This window comes from Malus sylvestris, chromosome 5 (assembly GCF_916048215.2).
Source record: "Malus sylvestris chromosome 5, drMalSylv7.2, whole genome shotgun sequence".
Taxonomy (NCBI): Eukaryota; Viridiplantae; Streptophyta; class Magnoliopsida; order Rosales; family Rosaceae; genus Malus; species Malus sylvestris.
This window is the reverse complement of record NC_062264.1, coordinates 40,722,940-40,737,913: the sequence shown is the minus strand read 5'-3', so window position 1 is coordinate 40,737,913 and position 14,974 is coordinate 40,722,940. Positions and strand designations below refer to the sequence as shown.

Sequence of the window (14,974 nt, the reverse complement as noted above, 5' to 3'; positions counted from 1 at the left end):
ATTTCGATTAATTTAAGCTCTTGATCTTTACCCTAACCAGTCTCCTAACTTGAATGATGACCGATGACACCCTCATGGAATCAGAAAGGTAGAAGAAGAGAAGTACATAAACATCATAATAACCCTAATTAAAAAATTAAATTTGGCAATCAAATGTTGCAAGTGATGTACATATATACTCATAGTTATTACTGAAATGGGATCTCGTTTGCACTTGATCGTAATCCTTAATTAACATGCATCGAGAGAGCTTTCCATTTTTCGAACCATAATTAGGAAAACCAATTAAGTATCATTTTGGACTCGTTTATATTAAAACATCTCTAAAAGGAAAAGTATCATAAGAATATTGTTGAATGGCAGTACCTGTGGTTTTCTCGTGAATCAGAATTCATTGTGTAACAGGGTAACAGCTGCTCCAAATTACCTTCCTATATCTTATGTCTGTTTTTCTTTTTCTTTTTTTTTGGGGGGGGGGGGGGGGGGGAGAGAGAGAGAGAGAATATAGGAGACATCCCACAACACATTGGTGGATTAATTCTCTTCTTCATCCAGCAGTACTACATAAAACGGTAACGTATTTCTGTCTTCGAGTTAAACGGAACACTAAAGCAAATTCGGTGACCCAATAAATGCATCCATGAGATTTTGTACTCAGATTATAAATTTTGAGCATTTACTCCGCTTTCCTCTTAGTTTTTACCTTATCCTCAATTGGGTAAAGGTTTTCTTTCTTCTTTTTGGTAAGGAAGCAAGCAAAGGTTTTGTACAGTTGGTCGAAATGGTAATTCAGCATGTAACTGGAAGTAAAAGAATATAAGTCGTTACTCATTTTTGAAAATAAATAGTATTTCATTAATCAAATAAATCAATATAAATACATGCCATACATATCTCGAAAGTTCTATAAATAACAAAAACATATTTTATATAATATAAAAGAATACATCTACAATAACAATATCAATATGATATAAAAGTGAATGCAGTGGTCCTCTTCTATGTAGCATAGTAATATAATATTTGAGAGAATTTCGAAATATTAATAACTATGTGGAATATTCCAGAACATCTAGAACATATCTTTTACGTAATTAAAAATACAAAAAGAATAAAAAAGGTGTATTCAGTTAGGCATTTGAAGTTTACAAATTCATATGGTATTCGATAAAATATTTAAATATATCCTAGATTATTATGAATTTATTTAAATTTTAAAGTAGAATTATTGATATTAAAATCTTTCAAAATTTCAATACAATACATAAACTTTCTATATTTATAAATCTTTTAAAATCTCAATTGAATGCCCGTTCCTAGTACCGTCTTTACACATAAACTTGACATTCTTGTTTTCAACTTTGGAATAAAGGTGGGTCTCACATTTAGATATCATCTCTGTTAAAAAAAATTGTGAAAAAATAGGTTTTTTTTATTAGCACCCCACATAAGGTTGAATGCACCCCACATTAAAATTTAAAATTAAGTAGCTTATGTAACATACTATGCAATGACAATTTCGACCTTATGAGGTTTAAAGAAAATAAGAAATTTCTAAATACACCCCAAATTATTTTTACGTATTATTTATCTTCTTCAACTATCAATACCCCTCTCACCCTCCACTCAATTGTTGAATAAAATTCTAACTATTGAAACTATAAACACGTTGATTGAGAAAAAAATTTAACAAATGGAACACGATATCAATATTCGGAAACTTCACATGAGGTAAAATTTCATATTTGTTATTGTTTTAATTATTCAACGACATCGGTAATTATTTAAGCTTGCTTTTGTTTTCCATACTACCCAATTTCATAGGAAGCCAACCCAGCAACACCTTTTCCATTCTTATTCATCTTATGGGGTTTACTTTTGCTCTATTAGGTTCCTCCCATCCCAGATGCTATTTTTTAGCAAAAATCCTCTTTTTTGTTAGCAAAAGGCTTAAGAGACAGAGAAAAAGAGATTGGCCTGTGATGACCCAATGATATTCAAGCTCAACAGACCGGATTGTAGACTTCTCTTTTTAGAGAATGTTAGAGTTTTAATCCTCAGTCAATTTAATTTATAAAAAAAATGAAAATGAGTTTTATAAGATTTAAAGAATGTGGGATGTATGTGGAAAATATTAGGCGTATGAGAATGTGGGGTATAAGGGTATTATGAAAAAGTATGTGGGGGTGTATTAAGATAAATTTTAATTAAAAAAATAAATGTGGGGTGTATTAAGTATATGAAGTTTAATCAACACTATGTGAAGTATTAATAGAATAAGCCATAAAAATAGGGGTGTGATATTCACACACCCCATTTTACTTCTCTCACACCCTTCTAATTTTCGACTGTCGGATCGGATGAATTGAAAAATATCAAATGGTAGAAATTAACAAAAGGTGTGAAATAAGTAAAAAAGAGTTTGTGGATAGCATACCCCTAAAAATATATCAATTTTGGGTCTAGAGATAGAATTACTTACATGAAAATAGAAAAAACAATTTTTCTCTCCCTCGAAAGCATAAACACCACACCAACCAAGTAAACACACAAAGCCAGATGGCTCCTCTTTATAGTTGCTAACGCCTCCGTATCCCTCACTCATGCATAAGCAAACCCTCACACCTTTCCCCCCCATTTAAACCCCCATCACCCTCCTCCACGTTCTCGCCCAACCCAAACTCCTCCGAAAGCTTTCAAACCCTCTTCTTCTTCCACGATTGAACCCATCTCTCTCTCTAGACTCTTTCTCTCTCTAAAAACACATATCTATTAGCTATGGTGGTTCTGTCACAACCAGCTGCATTAGACCATTTTTCTGACCTAATCAAAACATGCAAGCCCACCGGCCTGTTCGCCGGCATCCCAGTCGTAGACCTTTCGAGGCCTGACGCAAAGCACTGCATAGTCAGGGCCTGTGAGGAGTACGGTATGTTCAAGGTGATCAACCATGGAGTCCCATTGGACTTCATGACCACTCTGGAAGCCCAAGCTCTCAAATTTTTCAGCCTGCCTCAGTCGGAGAAGGACAAGGCTGGCCCCGCCGACCCTTGCGGCTACGGCAGCAAGAGAATCGGTCCAAACGGCGACGTGGGTTGGATTGAATATATCCTCCTCAACACCAATCCTGATATCACATCTCACAAGTCCCTCTCCATTCTAAAGGAAAACCCTGAAATTTTCTGGTAAAAATTCTTACAAAAAACAGAGTACTCTGTTCTTCTCTGTTTATTTATTTTCATTTTTTACAAGCGATACTGGAAAACATAGAACATCAGGTGCAAGGTTAAACACTTTTCATAGTCTTCCTTACAAAGAAACAAAAACATAAATTAAGTATATTAACGCTCATTTTTGGTCTCCTGCGCTCGTTTCAAATTCTTTACTCTTAAACTAATTTACTTTTCCTTTTTCAGTGTTGCAGTTGAAGATTATATTACGGCAGTGAAGAACATGACTTTTGCAGTGCTCGAAATGGTGGCTGATGGGCTGGGGATTGAGCAAAGGAATGTGCTGAGCAAGCTCTTGACAGATGAGAAGAGTGACTCGTGTTTCAGGCTAAACTACTATCCGCCATGTCCAGAGCTTCAGGCATTGAGTGGACGAAATTTGATAGGGTTTGGGGAGCACACAGACCCCCAGATTGTTTCTGTCCTGAAATCCAACAACACATCAGGCCTGCAGATCTGTCTCAAGGATGGGACTTGGGTCACAGTAGCACCTGATCAGACCGCCTTTTTCATCAATGTTGGTGATTGCTTGCAGGTACCCATTTAAACGAAACCCATTCATTGTTTATATTATATATAGATAATACACACACACACACACACACACATATATATATTATAATTAAGTTTGTCTTTTCACTATTTTATTAGTTAACTTCTCTGGAAATTGAGGTCAAAACCTAACTTCTTGCACGCAACTTGCATTTCATCTTTATTTTTCTTCCATAACACACTCTTACGACATGCCACAACCAGCACTTCCTCTTCACTATTTAAAATTTACCCTAAAATATCTTATTGCTGTTGCGTCGGCCGTGAAATCTTTTTAGTGGCTTTTTGCAGTGAAAAGTAATATAAACTTGCTGTTCTTGCTAACTTGGGAGTGGGATTTTGATGCAGGTGATGACTAATGGGCGGTTTAAGAGTGTGAAACATAGGGTTTTGGCTGACACAGTTAGTTCAAGGATTTCAATGATCTACTTTGGAGGGCCACCTTTGAGTGAGAAGATAGCACCTCTGCCGTCACTAATGGCAGAAGGAGAAGAGAGCTTGTACAAGGAGTTCACGTGGAGTGAATACAAAAAGTCTGCGTACAGGTCAAGGCTGGCTGATTACAGGCTAGGACTCTTTGAGAAGTCTGCTCCTGTGATGCTGTCCAATTCCCAACGTTAGTAACCAATATATTTGGGTTTTTGTCTAAAGCTCAGAATAGGTGTGAAAAAGTTGACTCCAATCCACTCATGTTTTTGCCATAGATGGCAAACAAATAGGTTGTTCTTGATGTATCATCTTCTTTTATTTTATTTCTTCCGTCTGTTCCCTTTCTTTTAACTTTTTTCCTCTAGTTCTTTGTTTGGATGTAACAACCAACCTTCTACCATGAATGCGAGTCTATCATCTTCATGTCTTCTTGTTCAGAACAATCTATTAGGGTTTCCATGCATGTATAAACTGTGTTGAATGTGTCATACTTACCGGTTAGCTATTAATATTGGTCTCTATTTTGTTGAAGATATTTCTGAATTTGAATTATTCATTGTCTGAATTACAAGACGTATTATCTTCAATAATCAACCATTTTATCTTGTTTTTCACTAGCAATATGATATTTACAAGTCATTTACATAATACACGCTGTCACAGTAATGTTATTCTATTACAAGAGGTTTACTCACAATTAGGTATCTAATTCATTACAAAATGTATCATCATCGTCATTTATGTGAGATAAATCTCTCTAAAATTAAACATAATAGTTGTTATAAACTGCTTTTTTTCATACAACAAAAAGAAAATAGAATACCCAAGAAATGCTAAGGGGGCTTTTTCAAAAGTGAGACTCTTCATGGATTTTCTGCCACCTCACAGTTTAACGCCAAGTCTCGTACCAAATTTTGAAGCATTGCGCTAAAAATGTGAGGTGACAGAGTCCATGGAGAGTCACACTTTGAGAGAGTCACCTAAGCATTTTTCTAGAATCCCCTCTACCATTATTTAATGCTTGTTTATCGTCACCATGTTGTTTTATTTATATGGATATACTAGTCTCTTGCCACACGCCTACACCTGTGGCAGTTGAGTCTTTTTCATTGTTTACAATAATTTTTTTTTTATTTTACTTATTTTAGATTTTTTTTTAAATATATATTTTGAAAAATAATTAACTTACTAAAAACTGAGCGATTGTTTTGGAAATTATGAAAGCTTCACTCTTTTTGCTTCTGCCTTTATATGTATAGAATAACTAAGCGATTGTTTTATATACACCTGTTTTTTTAAACAGTAAGTGAGAAATAGTATTTAGAATATTACACAACAAATGTCACGAAGTGCTAACAATAATTTTTTTTCTATTCTTTATGAGATTCAAGTTCAATGAACTGAGAGATTTTTCTATGTGAACGAAATATAAGTTGATATGTCATAATATAAGTAGAAAAAATATTTTTTTAATGTCTCTTTACTTGTAGTTTTGCCCAAAGAGATGCACGTGTGTATGTGCAACGAGACACTGTCATTTTTCGAAAATCAAATTTTGGTCCAATAAATCAATTTCGCCATTGACGCAAATATTATTTATAAATTATAGTTGACATAAGCAATATTTACTTTCAAGACCCATTTACAGTTCACGCTACTTATGCAGTTGGTGACTCAGATATAGTAATTTGGAGACGCAAAAGTAATGGTTTCCCATTGTAAATTAGACTTCTCATTTGTCCATAGCATATACCAATATTCTGAGCTCCGATCCCTGCTCTGGTTGAGAGGTCACAACATTGGTTTCTTAAGCTATTATTAATCTATACAAATACAAAAAGTTTTCAAAACTTTAGAATTATAAAACGTTTTGGTCGGAGAATTATGTAATTTCTGGCACATTTTTTATGACAGACATGATATGTCATTCAAATCACACACATATATAAGGGTGTGATATCCACACACCTCATTTTACTTCCCACACACCTCATTTTACTTCTCACACACCTTTTTAATTTTCGGTCGTCAGATCGGATGAGTTAAAGAAGATCAACGGACAAAAATTAATAAGAGGTGTGTGAGAAGTAATTTGGGATGTGTGAATAGCACACCCTTATATATATATCCCATTTCAAAGCAAACGAGCTATTAATTTTGCTAATATCGGTAGCTGTCGCACGCGAGAGCAATGTTGTACACAATTCGTTGGGGCTTTACCTTAACTGCAAACAAAACTGACCAATGTAAGTTGGCCATGATATTATTCGCGTGCAATTAAGAGCAACTGACTTTAAAAAAAATCCATACCTTGTTATTATTTTGAGAGACGGTCCAAAACTTAAATACATAGCATGATTTGGACACTATTTGATCTCAAAAGTTCTATGATATTTATATGTTGAAAGATCCACTTCTTCCAGAATTTGGGGTTAAAAGTGAATAAGTTAGGGATTGAAAGTTGATCAAAAACAAAGAAAAGTCAAGGGAGATCGACATCGATTTGGCCTTTACATGCCATATAATTGAGATTATTTTTATATTCAAAACGCACCTTTGACAGTTTGAAGTAATTATTCAGTTGACTGTAAGTAGTAAGCTATAAAAAAAATTTGTTTGACCAAACGAATATTATCTGTATTAAAGAGGTATGAAAGTGTTTTAAACCTTACAATGAGCTAATCATAACTAAAGCTATAAACTTTGTAGCTGAATTCTTAATTGAAATCCTTCATCGAGTGAGTTCTTATTAACACGAAGATTAACATTGATAAATAATTGAACATGTTCTTGTTTATCAATAAATTATTCTCAAAATTACTTTTTATAATAGCAATGTTAGTGTGGGGATAAACTTTGCAATCAAATTTAATTTAAAAATAAATAATTGAACATGTACATGTCTTTTTTTTTTTTTTTTGGAAATCACATGTATGTGTCTTTAGAATGAATAATTCTACACAGTACACACATGCGCACACACTACAGTTTGACAGTCGGGGTCAGACTAAACTTTTTCTTTTAACATGAAAAAAAAAAAAAAACTTAACGAAAAGTTCAAAAAAACTTCTCTTTTAACTACAAATATTTTCTAACGGTATAGTGAATAGTATTAATTAAAAGTAAAAATATGATTTTTTGTTCAAAATAAAGAGTACCTAGAGTGTTTTGTTAATTTTTTTTTTTAAAAAAAAAGGTTATTTAACCATATATAGGGAAACGAGAGGGGCCGGAAAAGGATAGCAATGATTTTCAACATGAATTCATGAGTTATGGAGTCCCCACATTCCCACACAAACAAGAAGATTCGGTAAGGAAGGGAGTGGTGTGCACCGTCAGATACTACAGTGCCCAGTCCCTCTCAATGCTCTCACTCTCAGCAGCTACGACCTGCCGAATGTCCCAAGCCCTAGAGTCTGTATTTGACCATACAATTCCAATCTCTGCGCATCTTATTGCATATCTCTATCACGGAAAGGAAACTCTTCGGATCTCTTCCATCTAATTCATCAAAATCATAAATTTAAATTTTTAAAATTTGATCCAAAACTAAAGTTATTATAGTTTTTTGTGGGTTCTTTATTTTTAGTCGTTGAATCAAATTTTAAGGATCCAGATTTGTTAACTTGTAAGAATAGGTGGAAGGAATCCAAAGAGGATCCCTTTCCCTCTATCACTTCACACCTTTCCCTACGACATTGCAGTTTCATCATTATGGCTACATTGCAGTTTCATCGTTAGGAGGCCAGGTGTGAAAATTATAAAGGGCTCCTTCTCAAGTACACTTTTGGACAATGTGATGATACCAGAAAGCAAAATCTATAACGTTTTGTCTGACTCTTAAAGTGTTAATTCAATCACTTTCGACTAACTAGACAATAAATTTTGGAAAAGGGATCATCTTTTGATCTCTTTCCACCTAATTCATTTAGTTTGAAATTTAGATCATTAAAATTTAATTCAACGATTATAATTATTATCATTTTTAAATGATCCCTTGTTTTTAGCCTTTGTATCAAATTTCAACCGTTCGAATTTCAAATTAGGTGAATTAGGTGAAAAATGATCCAGAGATAATCCATTTCCATAAATTTTAAATACTTTGAATCATCACAATATGGACTGTTTCGCACCATGAATTAGCTTCCACTATTTTTCCTTCAACAGTTGATTTCTACCAGTACTGTTCGCTTGTTCAACATGTCAACATCTAGGCAGCATGCATTATGAAGAAGTTTGGATACATAAAAAGTTGATGTTCTATTATAAAATCAATTAATAATATAAAAAATAACTTAACTTATAAGCTTGAACAAGATCTCTTTTCGTCAATATGAGATCTATTTTCAAATACAAAGCACCTTATGAAGCAAAAGGAAAGTACTCAAATTAAAACTTATCCCGGTAATTTAGACAGATATCAGGAAGAAAAATATCTTACACAAAAATTCAAGAACTCAAGAAATGATCGTTTATGCACAGCATCAGACCCACCATTAATTTATGCATTGGGGTCTATCATATCACTGACAGTATATGCAGCATTACCTTTCAACAATAAAAATAAAATTGAGGAAATTATATGGTAGGTGGACGTGTTCCAGTTATAACTATGTGTACACTGTATATTTGATTAGTGATAGCAGTTGTTGTAATGCTCTTGTTAGTTGTTACTTATGGTATATTTTTGTGTCTGGATCATAGTCTGAAATATCGATAATATCGACGAAATATCGAAGATAGTTCGGTTTTTTCGAATCACTGATATTTCGGAACATATCCATGTACATATCGTACAAGTATCAACAATATCAAAAAATATCGATGTTGATAATTTCGCTCACACTTCAGCAATATTTTGTCAAAATATAGGTGTAATATCGCTAAAATATCGAAAATATCGATGTAAATGAAGGAAAAAAAAGTAAAAAAGAAGAAAAAAAGGGAAAAATGGGAGGGAAAAAAAAACACAAAAGGGATTTGAACTCCTCCAACACCTTAACAACGATATATCACTTATGTTTTAGTGATAATATGCTAAAATATTTATATTTATATGAGTGGCATGTTAACAATTACATGCAAAACTATTTTGGAGATTTATAATTTGATGAATACTCTTCACAATAAACTTACTCTACACATAGAGATTATGAAGTTGGTGAAAAATTTGAACTTCATAGGAACTTTATGTGGTACTAAATCACTTATGTATCTTACCATGCAATGTATAAAGTGTAAAATATTGTAGTAAATCATTATATATAAATGATTATGGTGTGTTTAATTTTTTTTTCATTAATTACTACATATTTTCTACACTCACAGTGTTTGTCAGCTCGCTGTATAATCAACTTAAATCAGTTAAATCCATCATGTAATGCATTTCCTTCTAATTTCTTTGATAAACTAATAGATAATTGACTAAATAAACATTCTTCAAAGTTTCAATAAAATTTTTACGTTTTTCTTACAATTTCCGTGATTTTTATTCAATTTTTATCGATATTGATAATATCTCAATATTTTGATCGAAATTTTCATGTTTTTTGACTACTGATATTTCCGATATCATCGATATTTTATACCATAGTCTGGACATTAACTTAGGCTTAAATTATAATTTTAGGAGATGGATTGTCTGCCCTCGCATTTCCATACTCTTCCCATCCCCTTCTGTTTTGTGTGGTCACGGTTAAACCATATCAACATTTGATATTCTTATTACTTTTTGTTTTATTATTTTTATAAAAAAATCAATATAAAATATTAACGTGACTTAACCGTGATCACACAAACAGGAAAGAATGAAAAGAGTACGGAAATTGAAGGGCAGACAATCCACTCCATAATTTTATCCATTCACATGCTATTGATTCCTAGGCCAACTATTACATCTCCATCAATTTATAAACATAAATTTGAAGTGCAGATGCGATCACAATCCACTTATGCAATAGAAAGTTAAACCTAAATGAAGAAGCTAGCTCTGGCCCGTGAGAAGTTTGAAGGTGGTACACCTTCTTGAGGTCTTGTCTGAGAACAATAATTGTCCGGCGAAGTTGCTTATGTCCATTTTCTTCCTTGAGCTCGACTCGGTGAACGCAGATCTGAAATGACATGACTTGACAGCTCAAGAAAAAGTTTGATGATATTTACAGATGCATGAATCTGGGAACTCCACGCAATGAACAGTTATGCAAAGTCACCAGTGGCCTATGCAATAATTTATCTGCTTCAGGGTGACATTCCGTACTAAATATGACGCTGTTCTTTTTCCAAAAGTCAGATAGTTGTTTTTTGCCAAAATTAAACAAACATTTAAATTATATAAGTGCTTTTCCATCGATGCAAGGTCTAATGCTGTTAAATCTGTGAGTACTAGTTATTGGAGAGGGATTATCTTCGCATGCATTCCTCTTAATCTATTAAGTTTAAAAATTCAGACTGTTAAAATTTAATTTAACGATTAAAATTAGTCATAATTGAATAAATGGTCACCGTGGTCATAAGGTATTCAAATGATAGCTCATGTGGTAAAAAAATTCGGATTTAAACCCATGTGGTCTAAGTCTGTTAGGATTTATGCCCTTCTGTCATTCCTCTATTAGGTTTAGGTTGGCCAAATCGGATAAATGGTCCCCGTGGTCATAAGGAATTCGGAAGATAGCCCTTGTGGTAGAAAAAATTCGGATTTAAACCCATGTGGTCTAAGTCTATTAGGATTTATGTCTTAAATTAGAAGTTATGTCATTCCTTCGTTAAGCTTACAGGTGGAGCAAAGTTTCTTTGAGTATCTATCAATAAAAAATATCTTACAATAAGGGGGGGGGAGAGAAGATTTCAGTTTATGGTAAAAAAATTCATTCATCTTAGTTATTTCACAAGAAGAAAAAAACGAAAACAGATGATCTGTTGAATTTCAAATAGTTAGTTTCACCAATAGGATACGAAGACTTACTTCACATTTACAATTACACAAAAAAACTATTTATCTCAGAGAGGTTTACGTAAAATTCTGCGAAAACGCCAACGATTACTGTCTTATTTGTCAAAGAAAAATAGAATATGTATAAAGAATTAATTAATCGGTTGGACATTCGGAAGTCAAAAACTCGTTAATTTTATAAAGGCATTTTGAATGATTTGATTTATTAGATCTTGAATTTTAATGAATTATGTGATTTATTAGTTCCACCTGTAAGCTTAGCGGAAAAATGACAGAACCTCTGGTTTCGGGCATAAATCCTAACAAACTTAGACCACAGGGGTTTAAATCCAATTTTTTTTACTACAGGGACTATCTTCCGAATACCTTATGACCACGGGGACAATTTATCCGATTTTGCCAACCTAAACCTAATGGATGAATGACAGAAGGGCATAAATCCTAACAGACTTAGACCACAGGGGTTTAAATCCTAACAGACTTAGACCACAAGGGTTTAAATACTAACAGACTATGACCACAGGGGTTTAAATCTGAATTTTTTTTACCACAGGGGCTATCATCCGAATACCTTATGACTACATGGATCATTTATCCGATTAGGCCTTAAAATTATTATAATTTTTAAAATAAACTCTTATTTGTAGACGTTGAATCAAATTTCAATAGTATGAATCTCTAAATTTAATAAATTAGGAGGAAAAGATCTTGAGATGATCCATTTCACTAGTTATTACCTTTTGTTTTTTTGGTAAACATACTTTATATTACCTTTCAGCCATCGATGTTGGATTTTTGTTGTTAAATCTATATGAGACAACTAACTTCCAGTTGTTGATGTGATTTTCAGTAACCGTCCTGGGCAATTCAAATTATAAACCCTCTTACGAGTACACCATTATTAATTTTTACTTTAATCCTGGATTGGACTTTTGTTTTAGGGGTATGATTCTTTTCCTTTCATCTTTCCATCCGTTTTCATCTTTTTATTTCTATAAAAAATTAATATAAGATATTGACGTGACTTAACCGTGATCGTTCAAATAGGATAGAAGGGAAGGGAAGGGAAAAAAAATGGGAGAGAATCCTACTCCTTTGTTTTATCTATTTTGCAGATTTCAAGTTTTAATCATAAAATTTAAATTTGATAATTTATGTTGTACATTAACGTCTTTTAAATTATTATTTTATTATATTACACTATTATAATAAATGTTTTAAAACAAAAAACCAATCATAAAGTTTAAATTTGATAATTTATGTTGTAACTAAAGTCTTTTAAATTATTATTTTATTACATTACACTATTATAATAAATGTTTTAAAACAAAAAATCGATCAAAAAATAAATAAAACACACTTAATAATTAATTAGAAAAAGATTTAAAGTTGCTGTGAATTTTAGCAGCAAGGGTGAGATGCTTATCATGCCACATTTGATTTGGTTTTTGGGTTAAAAAACATTGTTGCTTTTTTTTTTTTTTTACTGTAGTGCTAATTTGGACATTTTAATATCTCATCTGAAGATGCTCTAGATGTAAATGAATCCAGGAGCCAATAAAGATAAAGAGTGTAAAAGTATTTGTCAAAATGTTTGTCTTTTGACCTTAACCCATATTTATATAGAGAACTGTTATTAGCAATCTAAAAATCTCATTCTATAATTCTCACAAATGTATTTTTCTTTCTCTGGCTCAGGATGAACAGTAGTAACATGCTTATAGAAAGTTTGGAGTGCCAAATGAAAATTTTAAAGTGTTAATAACAATTCCCTTTATATATCATATCAACGTGTTTTTTTTTTCTCAGATGCTATTATGTCCGGAGAAAAGCAATTTGTACAAAGAACGTGCTGTTACATACATGCAATTGCATGGTGGAAATTGGAATTAACAGATATTTGTAAAGAAAGAACACCGCAACAGCGATATAAGCTTGAAAACTGGACTGGTAAATTTGGGTTTGCTAAGATAAGAGGGGTTCAGTGTTTAAGTGGGCGAATGGATAATAGATATAGATCGATATATGTATTTTATGTACATAATTGAATGCATAAAGATTATGTTGTTCGAAATTAAATCACATATTGTAGACAAAAATAAACTTAATTAAAGGTTAGAATCTGACAACCTAAACATCTCATGTTGACACATGTAATTCAGACACAAAATGCCTAAGTGAGACAGTAAACCACAAATTTTTCATGCATCCGTTCTTTTTGTTCTTCATAAAGCGTGGGTGGAAAATTAATTCTTTGTTCATACAAGAGTGTAGAAATGGTCACTCACCACACAACAGCGTTCTCCATGCATGTATTCGAAAGTATCACTTTCAAAAACCCTATATCCAAGAAAGCAGTCACACACACACACACTCATACTTTGAGAATGCAGAAGTACTGTATACATGATTAGGAGTTTAAATCTGTTGGACAATGATGCAGCTCCATATATTCCAAATGTCCTTGTCACCTACCGACACCAGTGAGACAAGCATAAATGATAGTTACCCTTGTTAACATAGGACCCTGGACTAAGATAGAGCTTCTAAAAGAGATGCATTGTATTGGCTTCTGCAGTTTAATATATTTGATCGAAAGCAACTTATGAGTTTTGCACCATTTGAGTTGCGTCTTACGTATATACGCAGGATAATATTATTGCGCCATGTTTGGCTTGTCCTCAAAACTCAAAAGCACTTAAAACTAGAAATAATCTTGATTTTTATACAAGTAAGAAATCAAAAGTCTAAAACCCTAAATATTAGCCACTTAGGACTACGTTCTAGTGATATTTCTCCTCACTTGTAAGTGAGAGGTATTAAGTTCGATTCTCGTCAAATACGAATTTGAGCTAGCTCATTGTGAGACTTAACTCATTCTCATACTTCCTTAATGTAGATAATATCGTTTGTTAAACAAAAAATCTAGATATTGAAATATAAAATTTTTATCCCTACTGCTGCGATCAAAGCCCTAAACTTTGATCGTGGTGTTACTGGTTGTATTCGGAAATTTTCTATTAATTAAGATTTATTTCTTGAAAAGAAAAATACTAAAATTCTAAAAGTTGAAGTCTAAAACACCTTTTATCTTAGGACAACCTCCACTTTGACTCTACATTAAGCTGACAGTGTTTATTTCCACAGGCATGCAAAAAAATTTGCGGCCTATACTGTTTCTAGAAATAACTTTTTAATGAGAAAGTGCTTTTCAAAGTCTAAGGCTTTGATTCAACTTTTTGACATTCTTCTTTCGGTAGGTTACTTAGCATTCGTGCATATTCTTGGTCCCATGAATTTTTAAGTCTACGGTGAACTTATTGATCAACAGTGGAAGATGAACACCAGATTGCCCACTTTGGGTGTCACTTAATCGAATTTGGCTGCTTTTTTGGGTCCCCCAAATTCATTGAACGCGCACGCAATCTTTCTGACTAATGTCTTCTTAAAAATGATTAACCTTTTTATAAGATAAGCTAGGGTTTGTTTGTACAACATAATACTTTTATTGAACACACAAATTCATCATGTCTCTAAAAAATCTCCATTTGTTGTTGGTTGTAAAAGTTTTGTCATGCCTTTTCAATATGGGTAATGTTAGGGTGATCAAATTTTTAAACCAAATTTTGTAGATTAAATAATGTGGTAGTTGATGATTAAATTATTAGTCAAGTATTAATTAACGTGTTTATTTTCAATTAATGACACATCATTTAGTTTGTAAATTTGGTTTAAAATTTGAATTCTCCTTTCAATATAATCAAATACAACGTACTTTCAATACAATCAAATACAACATATTTATGTCTATTCG

The 14,974-nt window shown here is 32.7% G+C and overlaps 1 protein-coding gene across 1 annotated transcript; it reads left to right on the top strand.

The window, feature by feature from the left end:
* The first annotated feature begins 2,547 nt into the window (after window positions 1-2,547).
* Window positions 2,548-4,634, top strand: LOC126621549 (gibberellin 2-beta-dioxygenase-like). Its single transcript, XM_050290075.1, has 3 exons — window positions 2,548-3,185; window positions 3,417-3,765; window positions 4,131-4,634. The coding sequence occupies exons 1-3, from the start codon at window positions 2,779-2,781 to the stop codon at window positions 4,401-4,403; spliced, it is 1,029 nt and encodes a 342-aa protein (XP_050146032.1). The 5' UTR covers window positions 2,548-2,778; the 3' UTR covers window positions 4,404-4,634.
* Window positions 4,635-14,974: the final 10,340 nt, after the last annotated feature.